Source organism: Pararge aegeria, chromosome 23 (genome assembly GCF_905163445.1).
Source record: "Pararge aegeria chromosome 23, ilParAegt1.1, whole genome shotgun sequence".
NCBI lineage: Eukaryota > Metazoa > Arthropoda > Insecta > Lepidoptera > Nymphalidae > Pararge > Pararge aegeria.
The window spans coordinates 10,965,889-10,980,610 of NC_053202.1; the positions used below are offsets into that span (position 1 = coordinate 10,965,889).

Consider the following 14,722-nt stretch of genomic DNA (forward strand, 5'->3'; position numbering starts at 1 on the left):
AGTGTAGACTAATTTGAGCTTTAATATTAGTCATTTAAATTGCATTTTACTCTGTAATTATAGTCTCGAGAGTTAGAACCGACCTTCGACTAGATGCATAAAAACTTTATATTAAGTGTACAGACAGACAATAGATCCAGTTTACGTATGTTCCAACTTCAAATGCCTTGCTCATGCCGTAATTATTAATATAAAAAATGCGTGTACAAAAATGTTATACTTAATTAAAGAAGTTTAAAAGTGGATAAAGTATGTTATATTGTAAAATAAAACGCAATCGTATCGCAACGCCTAAAAGAGCGTTAAAACTTGGACAATAAATAAAGTCTTCCTTTATATTGTCGAACATTTGTGCAACAAGTCAAGGAATTATATCATCCGGTACAAAGATTTGCTTATTATAAAGTTTTTTTTTTTGTAAAAATCATCTTTAGGCAATGGACGCTTTATGAGAAAACTATTCTACTAAAATTTTAGCAATTAAATAGTAGCTCTTAAAATGGTATGGCTCTAATAATAATGAAAAAAACATGAAGCTCTTAATATAAAACAAAATGATGAAAATAAAACGCATAGTCCCCGAGGTGTTGGAATATTTACCCCAATAAGGTGGAAAGTCAAATTCTTACGTATTAACGGCCTTCATCGTTTTAACGTTTGGTTAAAACGATGAAGGCCGCATAAATCAAAACAATATTAGAAATTTGAGCTCATAAGATAAATGTTATAATTTAACAAAAACAATTATTAACTTAACTAAAAAAAACAATTTAGTACCACAAAATAAACAAAAAGTATAATAACATTAATAAATAAAAAAGCAATATCCAATGATATAATTTGTAATGATAAATTAAAAGGTAAAATTTGATCAAACCTTCAAAAAAAAAACCGACGTCTTCAAACTTCAAAGATTGCGCATATGTATGACATGATACGCAAACATATATATGATATGTAAACAAAGTATGCTGATATGTAAAAAATATCATATTTTCGAGAAAAAAATTAGTACAATACCAATAGCTTATATAAAAAGGATTTGTTAAAGAACTTTATTTTAATTTCTTAATAGAACCCGACTTATCGAAATATTTTGACATTGTATTCCTACCCTAATGCAGTGGGTGTACGGTTAAATATGTATTCTCCTTGCACCCACTGGTGGGAGAAGCCGGTGGGTGGATTCTTGTATGTCTAAAACATTTAAAAATTTGCGCCTTAAGATGTTGGAAATTATTTACTGCAAAATCGTTCGAAAGTGCATTTTTTTTGTAATACGCCAATACTAAGCCAAAACATATGAAGGCTTATTTTAAATGCACTTATTATATTATATTCTCATCACATACATGTATTAATGTCGTTTAAAAAACGATAAAAACAAAGAGTAATAACGTGTACAGGTAACAAATGTTTTTTTAATCCCGCTTCACAACTTTTCCGGAATAAATATTATCCTATGTCCATCTTCAGGGTGAAACTACATATTTGCAAAACTCCATCAAGATCGGTTCAACGGTTGAGCCGAATATTCCAATACAGGTTAGCTCTTGACTGCAATCTCACCTGGTGGTAAGTGATGATGCAGTCTAAGATGTTAGCGGGCTAACCTGTTAGGGAGTATAGTAGTCATACCCCTAATCGGTTTCCACGCGACCACTCACCGGAACACTATATGGCTTAGCGGCGCGTTTGTGTCGAAAGGGTGGTGACTAGCCACGGTCAAAGCCTTCCAGTCCAGACTGGAAGCATTCAGAAATTATTAATTCCCAAATTGACCCTGACGGAAATCGAATCCGGGCCCTCCTACTTAAATTCACAGCGCTCACCGTTGCGCCAGGGAGGTCATCAAGGTTGTCAAGGATATATACAATGTTTATCATTTTTCAGACAACGAAAGCAATTTGGCTGAACCCAGCGGACGAAACAAGCATAGAAGCATTCCTTCCCAAATAGCTTAACGATAATTTAGCCGTGGTGGGAGGAGCTTCTAAACTGTGCCACGCATGCGTTTAGTTCACTGGTGACTGTCTCTTCGTTCACTGGCTATAACCCAAAATATTGTCATTTTAGGACCAACCGAGCAATAGCATCGTTCCGAATATTCATAAAAATCGTATAAAATTCTAAAAAAAGTAGTACAATCGACCGAAAATATACGTTTCCAAATAAATACTATTCATAAAAAAAATAGTGGTTCGAATTATTTTCTTAATTTAACGGCATTTTACTGATAATATCCAATAGGTAAATCGAATGTTAAAATGTAAAATGTAAATTTTTGATGTTGGAAAAGAGCAACTGCTGAGTTTCTTGCCGGCTTCTTCTCGGTAGAATCTGCATTCCAAACCGGTGGTAGAGTCACTACACACAGACAGACTTGACGTTTCAAAAGTGCTTGTATTAGGCCTACTTGAAATAAATGATTTTTTTATGTAATAAGAAGAAATATATCACTATAACCTAATTTTTCTGAGACATATAAATATATCTTTGATATATCATAACATATTGAAATTGGCAGAAATTTGATTTCACTGTAAAGTATTACAATATAATTTCATTACAATAAACGATGAAGTTATACTTTAAAATAGAACAACAATAAAATAATTCAAAGCAAAAAAAATGCTTCGAATTATTTTCTTAGTTTTACGGCATTTGACGGATAATATATAATGGATATATCCAATAGTTAATAAGAAATATATCACTATAACCTAATTTTACTTTGATATATAATTACATATTGAAATTGGCAGAAATTTATTTTCACTGTAAAGTCATCATTTACATCATCATTTCATTACAATAATTATTACTAACTCTTTTATAAGTTACATCGATGATATATGTAAGTGCAATAAAGATTAATCTTACATTGACCAAAGCACCAAGGAAAAACAAGCCTAGTGACTTTGAATTAAAGTTTAAATTAAAATTAGCGCAGAAAAGATAAATTGAACGCTAATAACAGCGATGGTTAAGCGTCAGTGGAATATAAACCTTGCGGCTTTAAGTTAAAGTTTAAATTACAAGATTAAACAACTTTGCTATCACGAAAAAACAGGTTAGTGGGAGGAGTAATCAACTAACAAAAACTTATTGAAGCACCAGTGTAATATATACCTTATGGCTTTGCCTTAAGATTTGAAATACAATAACGAGAGACTTATGCTATCTTGACAACATTAATTAGTGTTAAAAAGAGTAATCTATTGCTAACAAAAACGCATGTAAGCACCAGTGTAATATAGCCTTTGCGGGTTTACGTTAGTGTTTAAATTACAACAATAAACAACTTTGCTTTCGACAATACTCATTAGCAGGCCAAGGATAATATAGGTCAGTATAATACAAACCTAGTGGCTTTGCATTAAGGTTTAAATCAAAACAATAAATAACTTATACTACCTCGATAATACTCGTTAGTGCAAAACAGATTAAGCTAACGCTCCAAAATACGATAACAAAAACCAATGAAATATAAACCTTCTTGCATTAACATTAAGATTTAGAATATATCAACAGAGACTGATGCTATCTCGCTCATAACATTCCACGCCGTTTCGCGCGTAAATTTGGTGGGGTTACGATTGGCTGACATATTTTTGAGCGCACCAAACTTCTTTGTAACTTATAAAAGTGATAGAACTTCAACATTTTCCACTTAAAACTAATGCTGTGAGCAAACTAGCTGTGATGTTTACGAAGATGATGACCAATTTTCCTCCTATGGAACAAAGAAAAAAAATTACCATCAGCTGTGATTACGGCCTGATCCCTTCTCGTTGTGGGAGGAGACGGCCTTATCGGGTCGGTAATGGATTGTCATGAAGACGAAGCCAAAAAAAAAAAAATCAGGCAAACATAAAAAATAAATGCCAAATGGTCGACAAACTTCGTAGGTAGAAGGACCAATCCATTTTTTTCATTTCTCTACATGTTTGCCCTTGACTGCAAATCTCACCTGGTAAGTCACGATGCAGTCTAAGATAACAGGCTAACCTTTTAGATAGTATGGCAGTTATTTAAAAACCCAAATCGATTTATACGCGACATCGTACCGGTACGCTAAATATCTTAGCGGCACCTCTTTGTCGTTAGGGTGTTTTACCAACGAAGTCACGTCCGAAGGTTCCCCACCAGAAAAAAATATGCAAAGAATATGCAAAAAGATTCAAGAAGTAAAGCCTGACTTCACTACAAAGACATATATTAACAATTCTGTTCAATTAAAAATAAAAAAAACTGTGTGTTCTTATGTACACGCGTTAGAAGTTAGCCTTCTTTGGCATAACAAGATGAAAATCTTTACGAAACATTTTATCTTTAGCTTTATTCTACAACACTAACAATAGAAAAAAAGGTATATAATGCATTGAAAGTTTTATTATAACGCATTATCTAGTTAAATAAAGGAAATTTACAAGTAATTAAATATCGTAAATATCGTGATATGATGTCCTTACTTTTACTTTGTTGGTAACTTCTTTGGAAAAACCAAAATTTCGACTATAGTTAACTTCAGGGTGTCGGTTTTTTGTTACGGCAGCGCGCGCATAGTAAAAATTTACTCTCATAATTTTTCCCTATGCGCCGAAAGAAGTATAACTTCAAAAACATTAGTTGTTTTACACAACCACCGACATCAGTAAGGTGGCCACTGACTACGCCTTTTTGTTAAATCTTAAATCTTTGTTTTACCTGTTTATTTGACATCAATGGTAGAGACGACGCCGGGCTCAGCGGCCTCTGATACTGGTGTGACGTCTCCCACGATTTTCTTGCGGTCTGAGTTTCGATTTTTGATGCTGCAATGTAAATTTTCATGTTTATTTATTCGGGTGATTGTCTACATACTATCTGCCTACTTAGCAGTGGCGTGCATAGAGGGTATGCACAGGGTATTATATCTATCTATCTATATATATCTATATATATAAAAGAGAAAGTGTGTGGGTATGTTCCGTATAGGCTCCGAAACGGCTGGACCGATTTCAATGAAATCTCCGGATTGACCTGGCGAGTAATCCTGTAATGTTTGGTGACGATCGGAGCACTCCTATTTTTGAACTGTCAAATACAGCTTTTATTTACTATGATGATATTCTATTGTTGGGTGTACATGGGTGTAGATAATGATCTTCACCCGCTCGAGAAGAGAATGAATACGGAGAGAAATAAATGATTTAATATATTATTTAGACTTAAATTAAAAAATTAATGATGTTAGTTTATTGTTTAAATTAAATAAAGCAAAATCGAGCCCGGCGAAGCGGGCTGGGTACGCTAGTATTATATAAAATGAAGAAAATCTCCAGTACGAGTCATAAGAAAGCTTAAGGATAGCCATTGTAAGAGTAAAAGCCTACCCTTAAGTATTTATAACTCGTACTGGAGATTTTCTTCATCTTAAATCATCTGCATACCCTGTGCATACCTTCTTTGCACGCAATTGGTACTTAGGTGTTAAGCCCAGTGCACTAGTCACCACAAAAGCCACAAATTGTTTTAGGAACATGAGAAAAGTTGGTAAAAAAGTCAATTCAAAGGATATTTCCAAATTTTTCTATTTGCAAATTGAAACCAATAATTCTTTAATAATTCAAGGTCACATTTTCTCATGCCCCAAAATAGCCAATAACGAAGCAAAATACGTTTAAAGCATCCCCACCACCGTCCCGTATGGTATAGAATACGTACGCTTACATCCCCAGCTATGACGTCATAGGTACATGATGGTGACATAATATGGAAAACGCAAAAATACACACTCAGTGAAATTATATCAATAAAACAATATTAACGGTGGCATTTAACTTGACTTAAAACGGAAACCCTTGTCTATTTGTCTACTACATATCATGTACATAAATAATCAAGACAGTATGTGTAAAAGGAAACACTCTACAACGAATGCAAGCGACGCGAGTCGTTAATTCGAATAAATATTAAAGACAGTAAAATTTTATTGGGTGCGTAGGAAACACTCTGCAAGGAATGCGAGCGAAGCGTCGCAGCGGCGGTATTGCTAAGTTTTTTAGTTAGTAAATTCAATAAGCTGTTTAAAAGAAGCATTATATGTTTGAATTTTTTGATAAAATACGTTGCTTTAGCAATAAGGACGCCTTTGCAGACTACTATATAGCTTTTCATATTTTTTTTGTGTATTATCTATGGTCCCATGTATGCATAGTAAAATAAAAAAAATAAAAAGAACTGAATACATTTTAAAGTAGGATTGCCGATTTAAGACAATTAAACTTCCACCGTTTATTATAACTAAAAAAATATAGTAGGGCATGATCTTTCTTTAAGTTATACTTAACGTTTTATTTAACAAACAAGACAGAATCCCTACTAATGTTATAAATGCGAAAATAAGTTGCTTGTTTCACGCAGCAACGGATTTTGACCGGTTTACTTTGCACAGTAGACATAGTTTTTAGGCGTAATGGAGTTTTCACAACCTAGCCGCTCAACCATCAGTGGCACTTCATACAAGCACGAAAGCGCTGCCTACCTTACAATTTTCATAAAACTGGGAACCGAGGAGGATTACGCCATTTTATGCCATTTAACTTATTTATGGTTACTTCTTCTTATTAGTCGTTTCAGTCTTGACAGACTGGTGATGGTCGTCATCTGGGTTTTGTGGCTCGCTTGACAATATCATCATATTTATGGTTACACTGGCCACAAAATCCTGTGCACGCCACAGTCAACCATACAGTCACATGATCATATATTTTAGGTATTACCTACTATAAATTGGAAAGTGAGTTTGTTTGTTTGCCCCTCTTTCACGCAGCAACGTTCACATTTATAACATTCATACGGAACTAGATTAGATAGACAGTTGACGGCGGAGCCGCGGGTATATCTAGTTATGAAAGAGCCTTCAGAGTTGATGCGGCTTCTTAAGCGAGGACACTTATACGTGGGAAGTCCCGGGTTCGTTTCCGAACAGGGGCAATTTGCCGTGTAAAAACCGATTAGGGGTAGGTACGGGTTTAACGTAACTGTTACAACCCAAACAGGTCAGCCCGCTACTACCTCAGACTGCATCATCACTTACCACCAGGTGAGATTGAAGCCAAAGTGCTATATTGTAGCCAAATAATAAACAAGCGACATTATCCCCGTATGAGAATGAGTTCCCACAAACGTACACAATAAAAAAAAAAACTCAAACAATAAATGCAATGAAATTCTGGTCTCAAAATAGAGATTAGATTTATGAATAAAAGCTAATTGTTTTGTTCATAAAAACAAAAAACAAAACAAATGTCTGTAGTATTGGATAGAAACAAAATATTTCGACAAACAATTTCTTGATTCATGTAGGCCTATCACAGGCACTTATGAAGCGTTCTTATATATATGTTTCTTTTATTGTAAGGTTATAACCACATTTGATAAATTAAAACGAAAGCTAGGAGGGTTCCGATCGCGCCCTAAGAAGAGCCCACTTAGCCGGTTTTTTTTTATAACCATCTCACAGTCAATTAATATTCAGCTATGATGTTAAGCAATTCATGGCGAAACTTCTTTATCCTTTATGTAATCGTTAATATTAAAATAGGATCTTTAAGGTTACGTAATATATAGTCGATTTTTTTCTCACGTACATGTTTAATATGTAAACAATCTTTTCCTGATTTTATTCAAGAATTTGAAAATAATAATGAAAACACATATTAAAAAAAAAAAATATATATATATATATTTTCATCACACTTGCTCTTGATAAACGCAAAGTTTCTAAGACGATGGCTGATGTTATTGGAAAGTGTTTTTTAAAATTTAATTTGATCAACAATAAAAAAAAATAATGAAAAGATTGTTTACACACAAAGACAAGTGGGAAAAATAGCGTATACATACCATGCTTTTATCCTCTGATATATGAAAATGCATATCATAGGTCCCGGGGTCATTATGGCTATGGACACTGGCACCACTGAAAAATAACAAAATATTTAAAAAGTTGTAGTAAAATAATTATTTTAAGCCTCGTTGCAATTTGAACTTATAATCTATGTATTAGAGCTGAAATTCAAATGACCATGTGCGAATCAAGGAAGTTTGAGGGTACATTGTCGATGATCTGTTGGGTGTGGAGTATAAAGATTGAAGATATTATAAATTACCCCATACAGATTCTTCTGCTTTTCGCTGAGTATAGCGAAATAAGCTTAATTTCCATCATCATCGTTATCATTATATAAACCCACTACAGAGCACGGGTCTCCTCCCACAACGAGAACGGGTTAAGGCGAGGGGGTAAGGTCCACCACGCTGGCCCAGTGCGGATTGGTGGACTTCACAATATATCATGGAGTTCCGCAAGGTAACGCCTGTTTCGATCTAATATGAAGCTGAAGTCTTAAAATATCCTAAGTCAGTAAAAGTTTGTTGTGTTAGTTTTACCACTTATGGGGACGGCGTATCCCATAGGATATAGCCTCACTATAGTTAGAAAGCCGTTTTCTTCCTTCCCACGACAAGATTTGGCAAAGGCACCTTAGTTTATTATTTTACTACGAGCTTCTAAAGCGCTACTGTTTTCCACAGGCAGGCGATAGAATGAGTGTTTGACGACCGATTGGCGCAGTGAGCAGCGACCCTGCTATATGAGTCCAAGGCCGTGGGTTCGCATCCCACGACTGTTAAATGTTTGTGTGATGAACATGCATGTTTTTCAGTGTCTCTGCGTTTGTATGTTTATTACAAGTATTTATGTATATCTATATATATATAAAAGAGAAAGTGTGTGGGTATGTTCCGTATAGGCTCCGAAACGGCTGGACCGATTTCAATGAAACTTTCAGGGTATCTCCGGATTGACCTGACGAGTAATCCTGTAAAGTTTGGTGACGATCGAGCACTCCTATTTTTGAACTGGCAAACTGTCAAATACAGCTTTTATTTACTATGATAATATTCTATTGTTGGGTGTACATGGGTGTAGATAATGATCTTCACCCGCTCGAGAAGAGAATAGAAGAGAATGAATACGGAGAGAACTAAATGATTTAATATATTATGAGACTTAAATTAAAAATTTAATGATGTAAGTTTATTGTTTAAATAAAATAAAGCAAAATCTAGCTCGGCGAAGCGGGCTGGGTTCGCTAGTTATTTATAAAAATATACATCAGTCATCTTAGTACCCATAACACAAGCTACGCTTACTTTGGGGCTAGATGGCGATGTGTGTATTGTCGGGGTTTGCTTCTTTGACGACCTCCTTGGCGCGCGGTGTGCGCTGTGTTTTAAGTTGGAGGTCCCGGGTTCGGTTCCCAGGCAGGGGCAATTGGGAATTTATAATTACTAAATTTTTTCTGGTCTGCTCTGGCGGGAGGCTTTGGCCGTGGCTGGTTACCACCCTACCGATAAAGACGTGCCGCTAAGCGATAGCCTATAGCCGCTAACTGCCATTGTGTCATTGGGTTATCACCTGTAGTGATATCAGCCTCGGGTTGTGGCAGGGCGTATCGCAGAAGGAAGATCGCGATGCCAGTGTTCTGGATGCCAGACTCGATGGAGATGGCAAGCGCGTCGCGGTGCGGCTGGCGGAACAGCCGCGCGACCGAGTAGCCAGCCAGGTAGCCCAGCCAGGGCACTCCCATACCGGCCACCAGGATCTGAGGAACATCAAAAAAATTAAAAAAAAGAATGTTGACAATCTAACACAAAAAAATAATCACTGAAAGAAACATAAAAATTGTATATGTCGAGCGACGTTTATTAGAACAACTTTATTTAATAATTTTAACTCGCAACTTATTTTGTAACGTAAAACCTCATTCTTTCAAGTCAAATGGTTTGATGTTGGCTTTAGTAATGTTATTTAAATAACTATTACACTTTGTGAGATAGTTCTACGCTGTAACAACAGATGGCAATATCAGCGATAAAACACTCCTAATGAATTTTATGTCTGATTGCCATTCAGATCTAACCTAAATTTTGACGTGACAACGTCTTATAAATTGGTTTGCCGGGTGACACTTCAAGAAACTGCGTTACGCTCCGCTCACGTTATGCGCTCACAATGAGAGCGAGTGAGAGGCACGCGTCCCTTCCACTCGGGCATGGTTAGCCCGCCTAAGAGCGAGAGAGACAGACATAAAAAGTGAAAGGCACGCGTCCCTTTGTAGTAAACGCTGTTTCATTGTACGCAAATGTATTGCAAGTTATTGTATGTATATTTGTATATAAATACGTATGTATGTGTAAAGGTAAAAATAAAATTTTGTTAATATGAAATTCAGTGCGAGATTCTTTGTATAAATTAATGTTTTAAATATAATTCTTTGTATAAATAAATGTTTTAAATTGTTACTATTATTTCATCCTTCTTCCTACTATACGAATGAATATTCACATTAAAATTATTTTACCACTCAAAGTCGTTGTCACGTAAAACTTTCGCCCGTATACCGACTTTACAGGCAACCAATTTTTATCATCATTTTATTAATGATTTTTAATGTAATTTGATTTACAATAACTTAATTGTAATAAATAAGTAAGATTATAGTTTTGTAAAAACTTGTAGCTTCGTTTCAATAGATGGCGGCACTAGTTGTGAAATGTTAATAACTCCATGTAAAGATTTTGCTGTTCGACTGCCAGCAAAATCTGGGTTAAATACTTCTTTAATTTATACTGATGTTTCGATGTAATTTGTAATTTGTTTAATTTTAGAATAAGTAAGTTTCAAAAATGATTGTTCTCACTGATAGAACGAGTACGACCAATAGGAGTCGAACACGTTGTCGCTAGTTTGGCAGAAGACGTGGTGCGCAGTGGCGGACCCGGTCGCAGAGACATTATTATTGAAGAAATGTGCAAGCGTGATAGACGCAATAGAATAATTATAATAAGTTACTAGCGGACCCCAGCGCCATCTGTCGGGCTGATTTGTGAATCTAAACCATCCAGGGAGCCACCAAAACGCATAACAAAAAAATCATTCAAATAGGTCCAGCCGTTTAGGAGGAGTTCAGTGACATACACACGCACACAAGAAATATATATATAGAAAGATTTGGTTATTTTGGTTAACAATTTATGATTTTTTTTTTTGCATTTAATCTCGTTTGCTTTGAACTAAATTTTAATATCAACGAACAGTGTAACCGGTGACCCAATTTAGGTCAGCGGTTCAGCATTTTTTTTTAAACGACGGCAAGACGCATATACATTATACGACAAGTAATAATACTGACCTGCCAAGTCATCAGCTCGAAGATATACAGGTTGGTGACTATCGCGAAGGTGATGATGAACAGCAGCAGCAGAGTGGAGAACCCCTTGAGGATCCGCACCATGAAAGCGGATATCCGGGGCGTGAACCGCTGCATTGCGAGGCCAATCGCCAGCGGGATGAATAGACCGATCACGAACATGCCGATACGCAAGTACGGGACGACTATGTTAGCGTTCGCGAACACCACTTGGCCGAGGGAGAACAGCCACGCGGGCATGAGACCTATAAAAAAAAATCAACGTCAGGCAAAATTCTTGTCCCTTTTAAAACTTGTGAAAACTTTTATCTAAGTAACATTGTAGTGTGTAGTTTACTATTGAAATATTTATGACAATATAAATATGTTTACTATATTTTGTATTTATGTGTTTAGTATTAGTATTTATCAACATGTAGTATATTTTATATATTTGAATTTAGTCTAAACTTCATTGTCACACCAACCCGCTTCTTATAAATGCCTCTAAAAAAAGTTGTCTGGCAGAAATCGCTTTAGCGATAAGACCGCCTTTACACTTTTTAAGTCCCTGTGCGTTTTTTGTATCATTTCTATTTTGTGTGCGCAATAAAGTATTCAAACAAACAAACTTCTGTAAAGTAGCCTACGAGTGTTTGAGATGGATATAGAGTATCAGGCGATAAGGGTAAATATAAGGCTTTTATTATATATTACCAAACGTAAAATTATTTAATATTTAAATGTAAAATATTATATCTTGTTCCTCCTCCCCGTTCTACAACAGAACAGCGAGACACCGTGAGCGGTGGCATCCTTATGTGGTTGATATTCCATCAAGACGCACGAAACGTTTTTTATCCACGTTTCTGATACGTGCCGCTAAGATGTGGAACACCCTCCCGGCAACTGTGTTTCCTGCCACGTATAACTTGAGTACCTTCAAGGCTAGAGTGAATAGGGTACTTCTAGGCAAGCGTGCTCCAACCTAGACCTCATCATTGCTTTCTAAGGCTGCCAGTCCACCGGAGCGGAGCGACGCAGCGGAGCCGAGAAACGGAGAAATATTAACCAATAGGATTGCACAAAATCTCCGCTGCTCTTAAGTGAACCAGACACAGTACGCAACTGCGCTCCGCATTAGTCCGTTTCTCAGCTCTGCTGCCTCGCTCCGCTCTGGTGGACTGGCAGCCTAACGGGCATGATTGTCGAAAGGGCTGGCTTATCGTTAATAAAAAAAAAATCGTTTACATATTATTTAGGTAAGTAAAACTAAATAATACTAAGGCATCTTACCAAAAGCAGCCAAGGTAGATATAGACGTCATAGCCAGCGAGAGATCCAGGTTTCCTCCGAGGATGAAGGTCCAGATGTTGGAAGCCCCACCAGCGGGGGACACTCCCGAAAAGAACATCCCCAGACGCAGTGCTGGGGAGTCCGGAAATATAAGGAAGCCTAGACCGAACGATATCTGGAATAAAAATTATAGGTAAAGAACCACCTTCAGGTTTCTAACTTAGCAGAAGCAAAAGCGAAATTTTTTGTCATTATCAATATTCTCCATTTTAAAAAAAATGTTAATAAATGCGAAAATATTGATAATTTGCCATATAAAAAAAAATGATTATTTATTTATAGGTTACCAAGGTAAAATCTTTTGAATGATAAGACCGCCTTTACACGCCTAAATATTTTTTAAGCTGCTGTGCTTTTTTTTAGCATGTCTATTTTGTGTGATCAATAAAGAATTCAAACAAACCATTTCTGAAAAGTTGCCTTCGAGAGTTTTAGAATAGAATATTCCGCTTTTCCCCGTGTTTATTACTTATTTTTAAGGTTGCCATTACATATTTAATGTTATCAGTGTTTTTAATATTATCAAATACTATGTATCGAGTTTACCGGTGATTCTAGAGCGGGTAGTTTACCTTGGCCAAAGAATAAGTTGGCCATCCAAAGGGGCAACGCTGCCAGCATCTTAGGCAACTCGCTGCGGTGGTTTCGAAGACGTTTGAGATTTTATTTAGTTTTACATAGTTTACTTTAGGTTATATTTATAAAAAAAAATATTTAAAGAATAAATAAATTTGTTTTTTTTTATAATTATGAAAAAAATTGTTGGTATATAATTATTAGTTTACACTTATATGCTATTTAATATGTTATTATTGTATGTCTTGCAGCATTTAGCCCTTTTAATACGTATTCTAAAATATAATACTATGAACGTGTGAAATGTCATGTTATTTTATGAGGATTGATGGATTCATTAAGATTTATTTATTTATTTGTTCACCACAAATAGAAAAAAAAAAAATGGACACAACAAAAATATACTTAAAAAGTAGTATACAAAGGGCGGCCTTATCGCTTAGTAGCGATCTCTTCCAGGCAACCTTAGGATTAGGAAAACCAAGGGAAACCGATTGGTAGGGTGTATTATTATTATATACATTCTTACGAACAATAACACACTAATACTTATCAAGATTACACACATAAAATACTAATAATGATAAATATAAAAAATAATAAACTAATATATACTAAAACATACTTAAATATGAGATACTTAAAGTTCTACGTAAGTACATAATTTTTTGGACTTAGTTTTTTGAAAGTCTTACCAGTGGCATGAAGAGGTACTGCCCAGCCAGTCCTATAGCGGGTCCGATTGGCTTCTTTAGACACGCCGTTACCGTTGGCCAGTGCATCGCGCAGCCGAAGTTTATGAAGATCAGAGATACCTGAGCGGAGTCAGCCATAAAACGCATGTTTTATTTCACTACAAACCCTCCAAAAATATTGGCAGTTCAGTCATTTCCAGTAACAGTAAAGCGAACTTTTTATGTATGTATATTTATTTATTTAAGTAATTAAATATATTTCTACTAGTATGTGTATATACCACATACCTATTGTTTGCAATTGTTTTATATGGAGGCAGACAAATTGTATACGCTGTGTTATTTTTTTTTTTTAATTTGATAAACAATAGATATAAAATATTTGTTATTGCAACGTAAGGATTTTTTTTATGTAGCTAGAAACACACCTTTGTAAACATATACAATGAGTAAATAAAAAATATTTTATTATAGCGTTTCTGTTTTATGTTATGTTTTGCGGTGAACCATAAAAGTATAGTTATATATCTATATAACTATACTTTTATAATATTATTAATAAATTAACTATATTATATATATATATATATACAGTTCAACGGGTATATACAACGAAAATCTTTAATAATAGTAAATATATTCATTCATATGATGAAAATGCCATCAAATAGCCTATAGAATGTTATATACTTACAAAAACTGCAACGCTAGTGGTGAACACGGTGTCGATCACCCGCACGGGGCGTATCACCACGATAGGCACGGTGCCGTTCGTGACCGGGTGCACTGCTCCACCCCTACTCGCCTCCACAGTCATATCCGTTCTTCCTGCAAAAGACAGTTTATCAAATT

The 14,722-nt window shown here is 35.4% G+C and overlaps 1 protein-coding gene across 4 annotated transcripts in view; it reads right to left on the reverse strand.

Annotated features, from left to right (window-relative positions):
• Positions 1-878: 878 nt before the first annotated feature.
• LOC120634219 (sodium/bile acid cotransporter-like) overlaps positions 879-14,722 on the reverse strand; it is a 35,823-nt gene continuing 21,979 nt past the window's right edge. For 3 of the 4 annotated variants that reach the window (XM_039904688.1, XM_039904689.1, XM_039904687.1), the window contains exons 4-12: positions 14,565-14,698; positions 13,871-13,990; positions 12,540-12,714; positions 11,247-11,509; positions 9,470-9,656; positions 7,894-7,969; positions 5,710-5,723; positions 4,711-4,817; positions 879-3,736 (exon numbers count right to left, since the gene is read on the reverse strand). In XM_039904688.1, the coding sequence (XP_039760622.1) occupies positions 3,710-3,736; positions 4,711-4,817; positions 5,710-5,723; positions 7,894-7,969; positions 9,470-9,656; positions 11,247-11,509; positions 12,540-12,714; positions 13,871-13,990; positions 14,565-14,698 (1,103 nt within the window). In that variant the 3' untranslated portion in view covers positions 879-3,709. The remainder of the gene's footprint in view (positions 3,737-4,710; positions 4,818-5,709; positions 5,724-7,893; positions 7,970-9,469; positions 9,657-11,246; positions 11,510-12,539; positions 12,715-13,870; positions 13,991-14,564; positions 14,699-14,722) is intronic. The other variant, XM_039904690.1, reaches the window with a different exon arrangement.